This window comes from Colletotrichum aenigma (genome assembly GCF_013390185.1).
Source record: "Colletotrichum aenigma strain Cg56 chromosome Unknown KSG_Cg56_contig02, whole genome shotgun sequence".
Taxonomy (NCBI): Eukaryota; Fungi; Ascomycota; class Sordariomycetes; order Glomerellales; family Glomerellaceae; genus Colletotrichum; species Colletotrichum aenigma.
Genome location: NW_023500908.1, coordinates 1,600,847 through 1,619,509, shown reverse-complemented (window position 1 = coordinate 1,619,509; position 18,663 = coordinate 1,600,847). Strand labels below are relative to the sequence as shown.

Below are 18,663 nucleotides of genomic sequence, written 5' to 3'. Positions count from 1 at the left end.
TTTGGCGACGCCTCCCGGTTCTTTGGTTTGTCTAAGTGGCTGTATCTGCAAGTCCAACCGGCAAGGTTGAGACTGAAAAGCACCCTGTTCCCGCAGTGCCGGTAAGCCGGAGCCTCAAGCTCTTGCTAGTGAATACATGATGGACTTTGTAGATGTGAATTTCGGTGTATGACCTTGGCTTGCGAAAACAATGGTCAAACTAGGCCGCTTTAGCCGAGGATGCTTACAGCCAAGACATCATGGCCCCCTGCTCTTGGGCACGTGCACTGAAGATAGGCGGAACAATAGGCCCGCATTGTTATCTACTTCTGCTCTAGCCCCTGGGTTAGCGCCCTTCATTGTCCAACACAGCATCTCGCACTCCGCCTCTTCGTCTTCTGCGGGTCAAGATGGTCGGGAATTAAATGTTTGACAAGTGACAGCAATGATACTCTGTCACCTGTACAATGAAACGGTAAGAGACTAAGTTAACACAAATGGAAAGTAAGCATCGAATTCATTTTCATAGTGTGGCGTAAACCTCCACAAATCGGATGTGGCTGGGCTCAAAAGGTAAAAGCAGCATTGAATACAAAGGCAACATTGTCCTAGACATGAAGCGAGACGAATGACTTCTGAAATTCTTCTCCGTGTTGTCACACAATACCTGCCCACATTCAAATCATGTTCGACTGATCATCCAGATATAACTGGGCAGGCTTTTCGGATCTCTGCCTCTCAGATTCCTGCCTTTGCAGGTGCTGTCTCGGCGACGTTTGCCTCCCGGCCCTTGTCTCAGAATGCTGTGCGCCGGGCTGCTGACCTCTTGGCCGTTGTCTTCCAGATTGGCTTCCCTCGTATCGAAGGGCCTGCAGGCGTTGTTCCGCAGCGTGCTGCTCCTCACTATCTCTGGACTGCTGCTGCGATGTCATCGTGCCAGTCTCAAGTCTGGACCGAAGAGGGCGTGGTGACAGTGCCACCAGGGGCACATCCGCATCATCGTAGCTAGCGCCGGCGCTTCTTTCAGCTTCCAACCTAGGACTCGGTATGGCCGGACTTTGAATGCCAATCGGCAAGAACATGTAGCTTCCAAATGCATTCATCTTGAGAACTTCCATCAGCGGCGCAGCTGCGGCAGGAGGCTCAACTACTCCGGAGAGGAGTTGGCCCGCAGAGTACGGCCATCCGTACATCTTGTCATTCGCACCCTTCCGCTCAGCCATCACTGAGCCTTCCAGAGAGATCCCAGCAAAGAATCCCTTGGCTTTTGAGTAGCTGTAGATGGCCGCGGCACCTCGTCGATTGGCTGCTCCAGCAGCCTCTGCTGTGCGTCCAAAAGGACCGGCAGCCAGCGACAGACTGCCTCCGAAGCTCAGGGATCCTGCTTGAGTAAAGGTCTTGACTGCGTCGGAGCTGTTGAGAACAAAGACGAAATCGACAAGTTCAAGGCCGATTTGACTTCCTATGCCAGTGCCGGCAAGGGCGACGGCTGACGGAGCGCTCCATGAACCATTGGGCAGACGGGCAACGACAACTCCACTGCCAAATCTGCCCGATCCAAATAGGCCGGCTTTGAATACAGTGATAACTGCGAGACCCTGTCGAAAGATTTGTGTAAGCAGCACTGCCCGATGGCCCGGTTGAGAAGGCTACTCACCTTGGCTGAAGACAACACTTTGGCTGGAATGACTCTGTCGGGGCCGAAGCGCCTGGCATCAACAAACGATGTCAAAATTTTTGCACACTTCTTGCACTCAGCTGGGTGCTGTCAGTGTTTGTACATGTAATGTTTGAATCTGAACTTACCCTCCATAGATGAAGGAAGTGGGTTGTGGAAGCCCATGATGATTGAGACTTCAAGCTAGATACGTCAGAAAAGGTTAGATACAGTGTTGTTGGCAGTGATGCATTCCATTGGTATGCCTTAAACATGACTGTTGTTGCAGACTGCCGAGTCTTTGCCATATTTGTAGTAGATCCAGCTGGCCAGCTGTTTCAATGCTGCCCTCATGAATCGAATTCCACTTCGGACATCTGGAGGTTGTCCTCTCCGGGAAATCAGAAGCGACCCAGACTCAACCAGGCCGGCCGCGTACATCACACGACTCGATTTCCCTTTTTGAGGTTTTCCCCTCTGTTCATTGGACTCAGCCTCCACGAATCTTCACATGCATTGACATCTGCCGTTGAAGGGTCCAACGAACGTACATCCCATTGACGTGCATCTGTCTGTGTGTTGATAGCCACACCTACCAAACGGGTAATGAACCGGTTTGAGAACATTGGATGAAGCCAAAACCAGAGTATTCTCAAGTTTATCCGTGAGCGCTGATAGGCTGACGCGCCCTGCGGGAAAGAGACTGCGAAACGTCAATCACGTAAAGAAGGAATTAGACTCTGGAGCCCTGCGAGGCGCAGAGACGCAAAGGGCATTTTGCGGCTGAGCTGGAGACGTTGCCGAAAGCGGCTTGTAAGTCGCGATGACAACTGCCACACGACATCTGTGGCTCCCACCGGCATCTGAGAGACTTTGATCCATCCCGTGGGGAACACCGGTCAATGTCCAGCTGAAAACCTGTTTTGAGCGAATGGAATTTCATTCTGATAAGATCGTGGTCCTGGGATGTGGAGGTTGTCTACTGACAGTCTGTCAACCATGGAGTCATTGTTCACGAAGATACTTTCCGTAATGGCAGTGCTCTCGGCAAGTACGGATCATCGTATTCGCGTTTCTGGAAGCGGAGATAAGATCTGATCTACAAGGGGCTTTGGACATGAGAAATAATTCACATGTGGTTTCGATAATATTAATCTAGATGGCATAATCACGCTCAGTGTGGGATGGGTTTTGTTGCCAAGCCCCTCATCTTTCATCTCTTCCTGATCCCTCGCAACATGTTCAGCGCATTCAGCCAGTCAACTGCCAGTCTAGAGAGCCGTCTCGCGAGTCGACGGCAATATCGTCGGTCAGCCTTGTTACCGGCTGCTCTCAGTATTGTTTCTTTCTCTTTGACATTGGTTCTCGTTCTCTCTGGTCGGCAGGCCGATCAGGCGAGCGACGTCTACTTCCTCTCGGTATGTTTCGTGAATGGGATACTCTTTGTTATAGCATGCTCTTACATGGTCGTTAGATAAGTCTGACATCGTTGAACCAATCCGGCACAACGTCTCGAGCCATTCAGGCCCCTGTACAACACCACGCACTTGCAGGCCGCTCGCCTATTCCCGATCCCTCACCAACAATACCAAATCCCTTGGAGATTTTAGAGAACCCAATAGGCGCTCTCCAAGGAGTTGCATCTTCTATACCAAATCCTTTGGTTGTTCTCGAGAATCCGGCAGCCCTAGCAAGCCTGATTCCGAACCCAGCCCAGATTGTTGGGAGCCTTGAGTCTGCTGTTCCAGCAGCTGCGGGGGCCATTGGTAGTCTGCTGGGAAACATCACGCACGGGATCGAAGGCGAAATTCAAGTCATTGAAAAGGCCTTCATAGATGAGATCAGCTCCATCATTGGCATCAAGAATCAGTACACCTTCTATGTGGCAAATGTGTGCATGGGGATGCCCCTGAATGAGTCGTCAAGAGGAGCATCCGGGCCCATGTCGGCATGTCCCCGATACAGCGAACAAGGAGTTGGTAAGACACGAGGCCTACAGTGATGACGTGTCTTCAGAGGAAATCTTTACTGATTAGACTTAGGAGTTGAGGATCTCGTCTCCAAGATCCCAACGAAAATCCCCCTAGGGGTGGCGAACATTACCATACCCTTCTCGGGGCAGATTGCTGACATCTTCGGCTCCTTCGACGACATTCTCTCGGCACTGGGAAACATTCTTTTTGCCTTCTACATAATAGCCCTCGTCGGAAACGCATTACTTATCATCAGCTCAATTTCGGGAGTGGTTTTCAGATCCAGTAAGCTGAACATGCTGGCGAACATTCTCGTCTCACTTTTTGCGACTGGATCCCAGATAAGCATAGGTGTAATCACCGTCACCTTGGTCCTCGCTGTTGGTGGTACGATTGGAATGTTAGGGAGAAACTTGGGCATTCATGTCGAATATGGCGCAAAGGCTTTGGCGTTTATCGTTCTCAGTACCTTGTTTACTGGTGCCGCGGGGATTTACTGGTTTGCCATTGCGTTCAAGATTCTCTTCGCAATACTCAATCATCAACGACAGGAACTGATGGAAAGAGCTGCGAAGACTGAGAAGATACGGGTAGGAATGGTAGTCTAGGACGACGGCTGAAGGAGGCTATCGTCAAGGGCTGGACCTCGACGACACCAAGGTAGAGTCAGGGAGCTAATTCAACCTACACTTCGTGTTTTTGTCCTTTTGTCCCTCGAGCAGCCACGGCTGGCCCGCAACCCAATTTCATTTAGCGGGAGCTAGCGGGACGGGAACCTCCCGGGAACCCTACGGGAGCTAGGCGAGTGCTAAGATGGGATACAGCATGTCTCGGTATTTTGGGCGGAGATTCCGTGTGTCAGCTGGAACCGGACACGTTGCTATGAGCCACCAAATTGGTGTCGCCCGAGAAGCCTACCGTTGAGCTGATATGGCAAATGAAACTTGAAGTCGCAGGTATGCAGGCAATACTGGCCCATGTCCATGCCCCGTTGGCCGGGTGTCATGATGTTTTCGGGCAGAGAATCCCTCAACTTGAAAAATTCTGCCAAGTTCAGCTGGAAACTTAGATGCTGCTTCTGTCCAATAAGCGGTCCCGGAATACCAAGCAGGCTGATCTTGCGACCGTTTGCTGCCGTCGGGTGAGACAAGCATGCAGGGTCTAGCATTCGCAGACGGCCTAGAACCAAAAGTGGCCATATTTTCAATGAGCTTACGGCGTTGATTTCGAACGCATGATCAATAGCCTTTCTGAAAGCGTCTTTCGAGCTGATTGGATTAAACAGAAAGTTTGTAAGCAACAAGCCGGTGGTTATCGGTTTGCGGGAGGGTCCTTTGGATGCCGGATGCGGAACACAGCGTGGTGCAACCACGTTGCGCTCAGCTAAGGATCCCAGAATTCCAACCCCCATGTTTCCATGCTGCCCAAAAAGTCTCACATTGAGACGTGAGTGACTTCCCTGTCGTCCATGTTCACTTTTACCTCATTAGGGAGGTACTTCTACGACCCATTCTGTATTACGACTTGGATCGGATTGGTATTCTTCATCATGAATGATCTACACGATTTGGAGCTTTCGATTGTCAACATTAAAGCACCTAAAGAGGTTCCAAAGCTTGCAGTAGCTATACATGGGGCTTCTGCAGTGACATGTTAGATCTGAAATGTAGTTACGGACGCCGCATAATTTCAGGATAGACCTTGGTGAAGCGGTTGGCTACTCATTTTCGTCGCATTTGGCCAGCTCTACGCCACGGCGTTCAGCCTGTCTTATATCAGCCCATATGCTGAAGCCATCACTGCATCCTCCATTCATATCATCCATTCCAAGACTGGGTTCGGCTTCTGCTTCTATGCAGACCAAACCATGAGTATTCGCTCAGCAACGATCGAGTGCCCTTCTATATAAAGGTGCATTTTCAGTCCAGTTGGGTCTGCTTCTCTTGCCTTATGCTTCCCTATCACATCTTCTTCATCCCACACTTACTATAAACCATTTACCATGAAGCAATTCACTGCCCCAGCTGTCTCCATCAGCCTCCCGCCAGGCTTCACCTTCTCCGAATCGGCACACTTCCAAGAAGGTGCATTTCCCAACGTCAACGGTAAATCCACGTCCAACGGCACCAATGGAGCCCACAGCAGCAAGGGAACCAACGGCCACAATGGCGTTGCTGACCTGGAGCCCCCGGTATCCGAATTGAGAGTCCCTGACTTGGAGGTCCTTCGACACTTCAAGGGAACATTCAAAGGTCTCGGTTTCAACACAATCTTCCGTCCGAACAACAAGAAGGCTGGCATCAGCGAGCTGAAAGTTCCGCCTCAAGGCGACGACGTCAAAGTTACGGACAACATCTTGCAATTGAACCTGACGGCAGAGACGCAGGTCTTTTCCACGCCTCTCTCCAGTGATGGTAACGGAGCGGTCCCTAATCGTGGCTTGGACGATCAACCCGACATCGGACTCGATGGAATTTCGTACGTGCAAACTATCATCGATTTGACGGAGATCAAGCCAAACACCCGTCAGCCAGTCATCCATTTCGAGCCCGGTCTTTGGATGCGCGTTCCCCCGACCGATGACCCCGCTCTTCCTGCGTCTTACGCACGCATGGGATCTATTCCTCATGGGACTACAATCAATGCCCAGTGCTTTGATGAAGCAGTCACCACAGATGGGGCACCTACTATCGATAAAGTGAGCATGACCCCATTTATTATCGGGACAGTCCAGGCAGGGAGCAACCTACAACACTTCGACAGCATGAAAGCCAAGGACGATGCCACGCACCGCCTCCCCCAGAATCTGGACCTCTTCGTCAAAAACGGCAGCATCACTCAAGCTATGATCGACAACCCTAACATCATCTTGGGTGAGGTCAATGAGAAAAAGAATATCATCAAATCCACCACTTTCACTGTGTCGACTGATTCAAAGGCGGGCGGGGGCACGAGCAACATTGGTTTCCTGGTTGCTGGCAAGGGCACCACCAATGGACCGCCCAGCAACGCGGATGCAGTGAGCATGAAGGCGACTTACTGGGTTTCGACTGTGAGAGCTGAGGTTGAACTCAAGTTGGGGCAGTTGGGGACTGTCTCACCGGCAGCTCATGGCCAGCACGATGGAGTCCCTACTTTCGTTGTGAATGAGCAGATCACTACGGGAAGAACCGTGACTGTCGAGTATACTCAGATCCAGTACTCTCAGACTGTCATGCTCAACTTTGCTGGCCTCTCTTGGCCTCACATCAGCGTTGCCACTCTTGCTCCGACGGACATCCCTCTCAAGGATGCGATTGTGCGTTAGAGCAACTGGTAGCATGATCAAACAGGTCACAGGAGTACACCCGGCATAGGGATAGACGTTGAGGCTACCTATGTGGTACAACTTGGAATGAGCGAAAAAAAAACATGAGGGACAGTGTTTGAGATAGCTTTCAGTAGAAAAGAAATACGAATGTGTTTCGGGAGACCTTCTAGTGTAATGGAAGTAGTTTACTCGGACGATTGAGCATCTGTCAATTTCATTCTCATTTTGTCGGTCATGACGCATCGCAGCACGCCGGCCTCATCGCGACCCATTCATGGAAAGGCCAGTAAATCGAATGCCTACTTCAAGGAAATAACCTCTGATCTGTTGATATAGCAATCTCACTGTCCCGCAACACGCAATGGCACATGAGCAACATTCGTTGCCTTTCGAACATCAAGCTTCTCATTCGTTCTGTGCCCCCTCTGTCCGCAGTGACCGTATGAGGGATCTCAGCCACCAAAATCTGAGTGGCGTCGACTATGGAGGCTAGTGCCGAGCGATGGTCCTCATCGCCGACCCGGCACACGTGGTAGGTGGGCGGAACCGCTCGGCCACGGGTGCGACGCTCGGTCCCGAAGCATTGTAGCAGTCTCACCAGCGACCGCTCAACCGTCAGAACCGGGTCTGGTCTTTGACAAATTTCCATGTATGACCCGACTTATAGTAGAAGTCCATGTCCGGATGTCAAGATGTCTTCAAATCAACTCACGGGTATAAATTTCACGAACGCCTGGTCATTTTTGCGCCCTGTTCTCTCGTATCATCAAACTAAACACACGTCCCGAGTCACGACTTTATTGGGTTACGAGGATTCTGAAACCCCTTCACTTTCAACAACAAAATCATCATGAATTCTTCACCAGCATCACGCATCATCATCGTGGGCGGCGGTCTGGGCGGTCTAGCCCTTGCTCAAAGTCTCAAAAACGCCAACCCTCCGATCCCATTTCACGTGTTCGAGCGAGATACCTCGGCGGCCTTCCGCACCCAGGGCTACCGTATCCGCATCTCCCCCGATGGAGCCGCTGCTCTCCAGAAACTTCTCCCCGGCCATCTTTGGCAGGCCTTCGAAGCAACTTCCCCTCCGATGCAGCCAGGGTTCAGCCGAATGGATGCGAAGACGGGCGCGCCCACCGAGTGGGCAACGCCTCTTCCCGGCCCGCCTCCCAAGACCGGGGCTGGACGACAGGGATTCCAGGAAGGCAAGGCGTACAATGTTGACCGCGCCATTCTCCGCAACATTTTGCTGGAAGGCCTTGAAGAGCATATTTCTTTTGGGAAGAAGTTTCAAAGCTATACCACGGATCTCGAAGGCGAAGTTGAAGTTACCTTTGGTGATGGAACCAAGGAGACAGGTAGCCTCCTGGTCGGTGCGGACGGCACTCGCTCGGCTATCCGACGACAGCTATTGCCCAACTTCACCGTTTTGGACACCGAAGGCCGAGCCGTGTTTGGAAAGACCTTTCGAACACCAGAGTTGGCGTCTGCTGTGCCTGCCGAGATTGTCGGCGGCATGTCACTTACTGGAGAGTCCAGCGAGAGCCCGGTGAAGCTCTTTTGCGACAACATGGTGTTCGACAAGACCTTGGACTCAGTCATGAGGACGAAATACCACATTCCATCCAATTACGTCTACTGGGTCTTGTGCTTCCGCGACGACGTAGTGCCAACAAAGTCTGAGGAGCTTTTGAGATTCGACCATGCCCAATCGGCTCAACAGGCACAATCCATGGCATCGCCGTGGCACTCGTCGATACGTACGCTGATCGAAAAGCAAGATGTGGAGTCCGCATCTACCCTTGCTTTCCATACAACCTCTGAGGAGCTTTTCACATCGGCTTGGAGCGAGTTTATCAACTCTGCTGAGGACACGCATCCAATGGTCACATTGCTTGGAGATGCAGCTCATCCCATGTCACCTGTCGGAGGCGTCGGTGCGAACTCCGCCTTTCAAGACGCTGCTGACCTGTTCGGAGCGCTGGTTGAAATTTTTTCCGGCTCGAGGCAGACCCAAGACAAGATTGCCAGGTTGAAGGAGTACGAGCGATCAATGGTAGAGAGAGGCGTGGTCATGGTGAAGCGGAGCACTGGGGGCGCAGGACACATGTTCGCCATGAGACCTGTGGCGGAGCTCAAGCCGGTGACGCATTGAGGTTCAGCTCCGTGCGTGGGGTCTGGTAAGGTAGCGTTAGTTAACATTTCTGTACATAGGGGCATCTTAGTCATTCGAATATCCAAGATTCAAGTACTTTCTGGTCCCAAGTGTACAGATCTTGCGCCAATTGCGCATACCGTTGAAGAGACTCAAGGATGCATTGCCGAGAGAGACAGCTGGAGAGACAGTCCAGTGGCTCTGACTCAGAGATTCTCTCACGTGCGACTGGAAGTGATGACTAACAAGAGGAAAATTCGAAGGAATTTCCAGGCCCACTTATGAGAGAAAAATGAAATCATTCTGGGTCGGTGAAGAGCCTGTAACCTGACCGACAAGATTTTGAAGGCAAGCAAGGTAAGGCTCTCTTTGAGACTTGACGGTGTGAGACTGGGGGACAAGTTCGCGGATTATGTCGGGCAGGCCCTGAGTGGTTGGGGAGCAGCAGGATCCTGGTCGGTGCAGAGTGGTAGTGTCCCAGACCCCTGGGCCGAACAGGAGGACGGAAGCATGAAATTTTAGGTCGCCAATGGTGAGTCGAAGACTGGACGGCAATGTGCGACATAGGACGAGTTGTTGCTGAGCTCTTTTGCTCTCGCGTTGGCTTCAAGAGGCTCTTCTTTCATTGTGTGGTGTTATGTTGGCTCGTCGAGATCCATTTTCTCCGATTAGGATCGTGCCGGAGGAATCCCCTGGAATTTTGTGTTATTTTTAGGCCCATCGACCCCTCATTTGTGCTAAGACACAGATAAAATAGCGGCTGCACCCGCACACATCCAGACGGTCATCATGCCAGGCACTTCGTGATCAACGCATCAAGCATGTTTGGGCTCTTCCTAACCGCTCTCGCAGGCTCTTGCAGGCCGTTGCTATATGAAGCCAAGGCCGTCCGGCCTCCCAGCTCCATAGTCACAGGTTTTCTGCCTCTGCCTCGGAGCAGATAAGGCGGGCAAAAGTGATTGATCAGCCACCCCGGAAGGCCGGCGAAGGTTCCGCCGAAAGAGCGGTGACGGGTCCCTCGACCCGCGCTGGAACCCCCAAGAAGCCCTTGTTTGCGCTGGGACAAGAAATGTCTGGTTGAAATCGCGGCGGGTGGGGATGAGCAGACTGATCACGACCATTGACATGAGAGCAGACGCATGGCGGTGGAGGTTGGGCATCATGTACACCGCGCATGATCCATTTTAGCGACGTGGCGGAAAAAAGAGCAACTGGCTGCCAACAGGGCCGGCCGCGGGTTGACGAGACCGCCCTTCTCTGCTGCCTCCCTGACCTGAATCCCTCGCGAGTCGCCCTGCCTCCCTCTCCGTCCAGTGCCCCCTGAGTCCCTCCCACATCGGTCTGTCGGTCGGTCCATCCAGCAGCCCCAGACATCGGCTGCGTGCTTTCTGGTTGGGCTCCTTGCATTGCATTGGCTCAATTCACGTCCGATTCCGACAGCTCACCTCTCTTTGCCCCCCAGTCATAGTCCCCGTCTCAGTCCAGTCTTGCTACAATGACCGATCATCCTTCTTTCTTTTCCCCGCCAGAGCTTCTGACCTCTCAAGCGGCACCTTGAACCATAAGATATCCCCTTCTTCGAATCCCCTCTCTTTCTTCTCTTCTTCCTTTTCCGTGGGATGTGGCAAGAGATGGTGATCGGGAACCGAGAATTTACGACTTTCAGGAGTAAGAGTACCAAGAGCACTAAGAGTGACTCGGGGAAGGACTCGGGAAACGGAGATGATGCGTCAGTAGGCACGCATGAGAGCTCGTATGAGCACCCTCTGGGTGAGTCGCCCAAACACCACCACCAGCGCACGAGATGGGAGATCCACGCCGATGGGCCTTTGGGGGCAACCAGGCTGTGACTCTTCTGTTGTCGTTCTGCCACGCGACAAATTGAAACGTGGTTCTTTTTGCTGACTTTCGAGACCATCAACAGCTCGCAAGGGCTACGACATTGGCCCCGCGTCGCGGCTGGAGATAGGCGATGTCTTCGAGTTCCTCTGGGCCGACTCGCATGAGTTCGAATGGGAGTGGAAGTGCCTTGGATACACCCGCTTCATTGTCCTTCGACATAGCGACACGTTTCCGCACTACGTTATCTGCGTGTAAGCATATTTCTTCTTCATCGTCGTCGTCGTCGTCGTTGCGTTGCGACTCACTCCGTTGTTTTTCTTCAATCATCTTACCCCTCCCTCCCAATCCTGTTCGCTAACCCGATCGGCTCCCCAAAAAAAGTCCCATCTCCACCCCCACCAAGAACGACTTCCAGAAGCCCGGAATCGACTCGAGCCAGCAGGGCTACGTCTTCGAAGAGAATGACCGGACGCCGCCTTTCGACAAATTGCCCTTCTCGCCGGTGGGCATGCAGCTGCGCCCCGGCAAGTTCCGCGTCAAGGAAAACTCGCGAGCCAACTACGCCGATGTCCTCGAGGTCGATCACGACGCGCAGGTCATGGTCGTCGGCGACGTGACCCGCTACTTCGACCGCGTACGGAGGAATGTCAACAAAGCCGTCATGCGCAACGTTCTGAAGAGGGCGTTGGAGCAGTACCGCCAGGGCAAGTTGGTCAGCAAGAAGGGTGCAAAGCTCGAGGCGAGTGTGGTAAATGGTGGTCCCGATGACGACGACGACGAGCCAGACTACGACCTCGAAGGCGAAAGCGAGCGGGAGAGGACATCTCCTGTTCCGGAGATGACTTACCACGTCAACGAATCCTTCGTGGGATCGAGGAGGTCACTCGTCGAACCCCAACAGCGGAGGGATTCATATGCCGACGCCGCGCGGAGGGAATCGTATCATCAAGCGCAGTCTCAACCTCGTCATGTCCCCAGCACCGAACCCGCTCCGCCTCCGCCCGCGCCTCCGTTGCCCGACATGGGCTCGATGGGACCCCCGCCTCCCCCTGCTCCCCCCATGCCACCGCATCTCAACAGTATGCCCCCGCCGGCTCCCCCTATGCCGTCCCATCTGAATAACATGCCTCCGCCGGCTCCTCCGATGCCGCCTCACCTGAACGGCGCTTCTCCGGCTCAGTACAACAGCATGCCCCCCTCACAGGCGCCCTCCATCCGGAACCTCGATCGGGACGACGCGGCCTCCATCCGTTCCTTCGCTTCCGACGCTTCTCGACAGAGAAGGCATTCGCGAAGAGAGGAGCGAGAACGAGAACGAGAACGCAACCCACCGCCCCCCAGGCCCGAGGCCCTCGAGCGAAGAATGTCTAACCACATTGACGGAGCATCTCGGCCATACCGACAGCGCCTCGAGCTCCCCCGGTCCCGTAGTCAACGTCAGGAGGGATCCGTATACGACGTTGCGACAGCCAGGGCAGATTGACTTATCAAAAGGGACTGGAAGATGTCTTGGATTGAAATTTTGGCACGCGGTCGGCGGGGGATAAGAGGCGCGAACATTTTCGGTTGCATTTGATTAACCACCCTGGGAGTCAGATGCGCGAGCGCGCGCGAGAGACAGAATGAGGGCGGCTCCATGTTTTTTACGACTATCATCATTGACGATTGCATGTTTCACTGCGGCACAGACACACTCACAAATACCTACAAACCAAATAACGAAGAATCCGCCCAGCATTAACGGACTACAATTAGAATTGTTTATGACCTTCTCTTCTTCTTTCTGGCCCTAGCCATCTACTACAAGGACGGTACATTACAAGACAGTGTACAAATGATAATGAAAAACACAGCGCAAAGTTGTCTTCTCTCTTCTCTTCACAACTATTTCCGAAAATGCCTGCATCATGAAATCATACACGTGTGCTCCAACAGTTGCTCGCAATGTGTGTGACGTGATAACTCAGTCACAATTGCATGCATCAGGGAAGTTGGCTGTTTGGGTAGCAATCTCGGGCAGCGAAAAAAAAAAAACGGATGCCCTGCGCTAGCCGCGGCTGTGTGCATCGTGATGCGGCGTGATTCACGATCCCTCACCAACTGGACGGACCAAACGTCTCGTTCTCCCCCACTGTCTTGAGAATGGCGCCATATGTAGAGTCCTAATTGGGAGAAAAGGTCAGTTGACGATCTTGATTGAGGGGATACGGCAGTGAGGTATTGCGTCACAGGTGTTATCTGAAAGTGAGGCGGGCGCGTCGCGTTACTTACGAGGGTGTTATACACTAGACACGGTCAGCTCATGAACTTAATGATGGTGGTTTGACGACGAGATAATGCATAAAAAGCCAGATTGGGAAGGAACACGTTCGCACTTACCATCGACATTCCCCCACCATTGGGGTATCGTGACATTGGGCAGCGTTATGGCGAAGAAAATAACGATAGTGCTGATGATGAGCCCCGCGTCCAAAGCGGCGGCCGTGATGTAGTTGTACGTCCTCCACCAACCATGGAATCTCTTGCGAATGCCGTGGTTGAAAATAAGGCCAACGATGGCCCAGCTGGAGAAGCTGAGGGGCGTCGCAGGCGGCAGCCAACCCATAGCACCAAGCATGACCGGGGCATGGAAGGCTCGGGCAAACTTGAGGTTAAGGACCTTTGTCATGACGTAGAAGACGACAGGAAGGCATGCACCAATGAGCCAGAAGAAGTTGAAGTTGTGGTAGAGGGAATCAGCTCCAAACATGCGTCTAGGACCAATCACTCCCCAGACGATCGAAGATGAGAAGAATGCTCTTCCATTGGGGCAAGTGAAGTGTGCGGTCTGGTGACTAAAACTTTGGTTAGACACGAAGGTGAGAGTATGACAAGTGCTCAACTTACAGCGCGCAACAGTCTTCAATGTTGCCCAGGGTCCAATTCATCACGGCAATTTGCACAAAGACTGCCCAGATGGTAGCGACGACCTGGCACCAGAAAGTAATGCGTGGGGGGATCTTCATGTAGTGAGCCATCTTGAGATCGCCCGAATACGTTTGTGCCTGACCAAGGGTAATCGTGCTGTACACCTTGAAGATCATGACACCGATAGGCTTTCCTGGAATCATGAATCCAGCCAAGAACGGGGAGAGCACGTTAAGGGCGAGCGGCAAGTTAGAGATGGCCAGAATCGTGCAAGTTGGGACGACAAAAGCTGTCGCCAGGAAGTTTGCGACGAAGAATGCCCACCATGGCAGTTGCGAGTCCCAGCCCTCAGCAGTAGCCAGACCAAGGCCAACGGCAATGACGAGAAGGACAGCATACCACCACTCAGGCGCATCGCGATATTTCTTCATCAGCTTCATGTGGATATCGGGCTCCTGGTTGCGGGCCGTCTTGAGTCGGTACCAAATCTCCTTTCCGTGGAAAAGACCGGTATGAACAATCGCTGCGGTGAGAGCGGCGAAAGACAGACCATAGTTGAGGGCAAATGTTGGGGCAAGGAAGAGGGGCGAGTATTCTTTGTATTTCGCCTCATCAAATGTGTATCCTGCACCAAGAATCTTGCTCACGTTGTAGCTGCCTTGGGTGTTATCGTACGTCTGCGAGGTGTTGATGGGTAGGTATTCCGAGAAAAGTGCGCCTGTGTAGGCGATGCCGATGGTCGGGAGGATAACGAAGACGAAAAGACCAATCAAAACGTTGATGTGAGTATGCGTCGGAGACAGGAGAGGATCGCCAAGATAAGCAGAGACGTAAGTCCAGTCAAACGTGATGGGGATCAGCGAAAGGCCAGTGAAGCCTCCGAAGAGTTGGTTCACCACCACGTTGTTCGGCTTGATCCATGTGATGAAGGCGAACACTGACAGGCCTTGCCAAAGGACGCCAGGGATCCAGTAGTAGATGAACATGGCTCCCATGACGTAGAAGAAGTATCGGTATCGGCTGATGACCCAGCCGTTGCTGTGCGTGCCGTCGCTTTTGCTCTTATCGTGCAGAGCGTAAAAGAGAGATGTATTGGCGAACTGGTTTGGCCAGATCATGGCGGACGGCCAGACGAGGAATCTGCGGCAGAGACCGGCGAGACCGATTCCAATCAGCTGAGAGCTGAGTGTGAAGAGCAGTTGGAAGCCCCATCCAAGGTTAATGTCGTAGAAGGGCTTGCCCTGCAGTGCGAGAAGGGCGTCGGTGCTGTAGGCGTAGCTGATGGAAACGTTGGACATCAGAGTGATGACGACGTGCTCCTTGATTGTGAAGGGTCCGGTGTTGAGGGTCCACTGAAGGCCGAATGTGTTGAACACCTTCGTTGGCATTACTTTTGCCCATAAGCAACCGATCGGGTAGACGAGCAACTGGACGATGATTGAGGGAAAGTTGATGGCTGGACTCCTGTTGACACATTTCAGTTAGCTGTAGGCCTGTGTCATAGAAGTCCCTTGGTCTCTTACCTCATACTCAAGAACATGTTCAGTCCACTGCCAATTGTAACGAAAATCATTCCGAGAACCCAGGCGCGGACCGTGTTCGCAACCTCTTCGCCATCAGTGTTGCGAACCGCGGCTCTGACTTCTTCGTAGGGCGAGTCCTCCGTGAGGATGGCGTCGGCAGTGATGATCTCCTCAGAATCTCCATCTTGTAGCGCCTTCTTGACCATGTCGGCCTTCTCTGCGGAGAGGTTTGGGTCCCATTGATGGTCGCGCTGGAATCTCTCCAGGTCGTCAGCTGCCTGCGATACATCTACCCCATGATGCTTCTCATCGGCAACTGCAACGGGCGTTGAGTCGGGAGATGTCATCTTGATTGCTGTGAAAGGGTACGTGGCCACTGGGGGTTAGCAGTACAAGGTCAATTGAGCCCAATGGCTCACCGACTCCTTCAATATCCAAGAGTCACCGGACGTCGTCGGTCTGCGGGGAGGAGACGGGAAACAGTAGCCTAAGGTAGCATGAAATGTGCCCGACGCATCCCTCATATAAGTCCATTGGTCAATTGAATCGAGACCAGCTCATCCCCGAAGAAGGAAGTTGCCTACGTCGCCCATGGTAATGATAACGGTCACCCGAGCATTCAACCGTAACGTGCCATGGATCCCAGCTCGAGAGCAATCGTTATCAGAGGCGCGTCTTCCCCACCCAATTCCAAAGGCGGAATCGCTCTCGTTCGTGGTCAGTTATCTAGACCGAGGCTGGGGGAGGGGAAGGGTGGAACTTTTGAAATGGCTGCCCGTTTTCCCCGGAAAGAGGGGAGGGGGGGGGGGGAGGCGGCGTTCCCGCTTATCGTCTTGACAGGTCTCGTCCCGGCACGGCGAATGCTTGTCCAATTACCGTCGAACTCTAAAGTCCACCGTTGGGATCCCTTGACAATGGCGGCACGTTGCAACCGCGTGACGGCCTCTCTCCAACGATCCTCCTTACCCCACTGGAAGATAAGGTATCATTAGCATCCGAACCCCTCAGCCGGAAGTCTGGGTGCGGATAATATCGTTGAATAAAGAAGATACGGACAGCATGATAAGTCGGAGGGGCTTCCGCGGGAGGGGTCCCGACCAGCAGGGGTGGTCGGAGAAAGACCCCGGACATTGCCGGGAATATGGCTGTAGAACGGTCGAGGCATTGAATGGCACGAATTTCTCAATTCGATCGAAAAGTGTTATTCAGTTAAGGCCGAGATCCAAGAAAGCATTGCTGACAGAGTCGAGGCATAGAAACTAATTGACAGAGCGTAATACCTAGCTCACACGAGGTTACATGCTCGACTTCCTTTGCTGAAAGCGATATGCTCTTCCTTCAGAACGGCAACTCCAGCTCTCTCGCAGAGCCGCTCTTTGAAGTCTGCGTTGACAGGACGAGTGATGATGACGAAGAAAGACCGCGTCATCTCATTCTGCTCCTCTTTGGTCCTTGCGAGAATGATACAACTAAGACTAGCAAACCCATCATAGTCAGACTCATCTAACTTCAGAGGGAGGCTTTGAGGTGCTACAAGCTCCCACGTGGGTGCTTGAATCTCGCATGGCTTGTCCAACTCGTCCGTCTTGTTAGCTTCTTGAGGCGTCCACTGCTGAAAGGGTGACACAATATCAGAAGCCCAGGAAACACCTCCAAGAGGAACATCCAAGTATCTGATTCCACCATCATATGCCATCCACGACCATGACGGTACGCGATCGCCGCGGAACAAATTCTTATCGATGCGCTTGAGATGCGGCCCTGAACGATGCCATAGTAGGCATCGATGCAGGTAGCATTCGAACATGCCGAACCCGCCGACTGTCTTGAATGTGCGAATCAACCGCATTTCAAGACCACGTATGGCGACAGGCCTATCGCCTTTCGAAGTAAGAGCGAGATCTGAGTATCTCTCATAAAGGCCCTGGAAAAGCTGAATTTTCATGCCCCTGACATGACCGTCGATGGAGTGGGGGAAATTTGAGTCTCCGAGGAAAGATGCTTTGCGACTACACCATTGTTACTCTACTTTCTACCGGGAGCCTTTTTGTTTTGTTTCCGGACGGGAGCTTACTTGGTCATTGCTGTGAAGGTCTCGCATCTCACACCATTTCCGCACTCCCAGTATGTTTGATTTTCGGTGAAGTATATGGTGCGACGTGAAAGCGCCCGCTCCTGTAGTACCCATGCTCGTTTGTTCAACTCTCCTTGGTCAACATCGCGACCAAAGTCATCAATCGAGTTGCAAACGTAGTATGGCGTGTCTCTTTGTGATCTCATCTTAACGCAATGTCTAAATGGCCTCGGCTTCAAAAAGCCGTCTTCGGTACCATTGGCGCAGCTTGCGGCAAGAGTAACGTACGCGGAGCTGTAAACGCGCTCCATCAGACGAGATTCCTTTATCCAATCATCAGGGTCATCCTGGACGATACAAAGGGAGTCGATCCAAAGGTAATCGACGCCAAGACTTCGCGTGGTGTTGATGGCATCTTGGAAGGTACGGGGCAATTCAGCCATGTTGATGCCTTGCCGGAAGCTGTCAATATTGGATGAAAGGGTGCAAAACTTCCGGTGTTGGTCAGGCGAGCCCCATCGGTGAGAGAGAGCGAGATATTTGCCTGGGCTGGTCTGGCCGCGGTTTGCACAAATCAGTCGGCATTGTTTCGAATCGCTATTCCCAACTTCGATTACCCTCGTGGGAAGAAATGTGTCGCTATGGGGGCAGCAGTCGTGCCTCTGGTCACAGTCGCGAATCCATCGAGCGATGAGTTTGATGTGCAGTGTGTGTCCAGGGGTTCGGAGTTGGGGAACGCCAAGTTGCATGTTGAGAAGTGGAAAACCTCCAGCGCTGATCAGCATGTATTCGTGAAGAACAAGTTCCATGCATGGATATGATGTATACCTGGAGTTACATAAAGACATGCTATCGGTTGCCTCGGCCTTTCGCTTGTTACAAGGTACGTCTTGAACCTCGAAAACTTGATGGTGTGGTAGAGCCTGTTCACAAATGACTCGGTGGCCATTGACAACAAGCGGCAAAGCATGCAGTCTCTCGCTTTGACAGCCAAGCCATTTGGTGTGTCCGAGAACTCGCAGTTAAGAGACCACAGAGACAGCTTACGACAACGAGAGCAAAGCAGAATACCCTCGTCGCGCGGCTCGGGAGTATGTTCTCCAACCTCATCAAGAACAGATCTTGCAATGCCGTGGTCGGGATTGAACTCCCAGTCGTCATCGAGCTACATCGGCCGAGCTATCAGCATCCTAGTATGTTCAAATACAAAATTGAGGAAAAGATTTACTCACCGGCTGGAAAA

The 18,663-nt window shown here is 52.6% G+C and overlaps 5 protein-coding genes across 5 annotated transcripts; 3 read left to right on the top strand and 2 right to left on the bottom strand.

The window, feature by feature from the left end:
- Positions 1-656: 656 nt before the first annotated feature.
- On the bottom strand, positions 657-1,822 carry CGCA056_v002454 (SH3 domain-containing protein; the record flags this gene model as incomplete). The annotated part of the gene is made up of 3 exons (XM_037317712.1): positions 657-1,577; positions 1,637-1,737; positions 1,786-1,822. The coding sequence occupies 3 exons, from the start codon at positions 1,820-1,822 to the stop codon at positions 657-659; spliced, it is 1,059 nt and encodes a 352-aa protein (XP_037182566.1).
- Positions 1,823-5,611: 3,789 nt separating this feature from the next.
- On the top strand, positions 5,612-6,916 carry CGCA056_v002453 (uncharacterized protein; the record flags this gene model as incomplete). The annotated part of the gene is made up of 1 exon (XM_037317711.1): positions 5,612-6,916. The coding sequence occupies one exon, from the start codon at positions 5,612-5,614 to the stop codon at positions 6,914-6,916; it is 1,305 nt and encodes a 434-aa protein (XP_037182563.1).
- An 853-nt stretch (positions 6,917-7,769) lies between these two features.
- Positions 7,770-9,074, top strand: CGCA056_v002452 (putative FAD-dependent monooxygenase; the record flags this gene model as incomplete). Its single annotated transcript, XM_037317710.1, has 1 exon — positions 7,770-9,074. One exon carries the CDS (start codon positions 7,770-7,772, stop codon positions 9,072-9,074), a length of 1,305 nt encoding a protein of 434 aa, XP_037182562.1.
- Positions 9,075-10,705: 1,631 nt separating this feature from the next.
- On the top strand, positions 10,706-12,399 carry CGCA056_v002451 (uncharacterized protein; the record flags this gene model as incomplete). The annotated part of the gene is made up of 3 exons (XM_037317709.1): positions 10,706-10,844; positions 10,999-11,167; positions 11,298-12,399. 3 exons carry the CDS (start codon positions 10,706-10,708, stop codon positions 12,397-12,399), a joined length of 1,410 nt encoding a protein of 469 aa, XP_037183373.1.
- Positions 12,400-13,009: 610 nt separating this feature from the next.
- On the bottom strand, positions 13,010-15,693 carry isp4-4 (Sexual differentiation process protein isp4; the record flags this gene model as incomplete). The annotated part of the gene is made up of 5 exons (XM_037317708.1): positions 13,010-13,078; positions 13,188-13,201; positions 13,296-13,750; positions 13,803-15,287; positions 15,347-15,693. The coding sequence occupies 5 exons, from the start codon at positions 15,691-15,693 to the stop codon at positions 13,010-13,012; spliced, it is 2,370 nt and encodes a 789-aa protein (XP_037182564.1).
- Between the last annotated feature and the right edge of the window lie 2,970 nt (positions 15,694-18,663).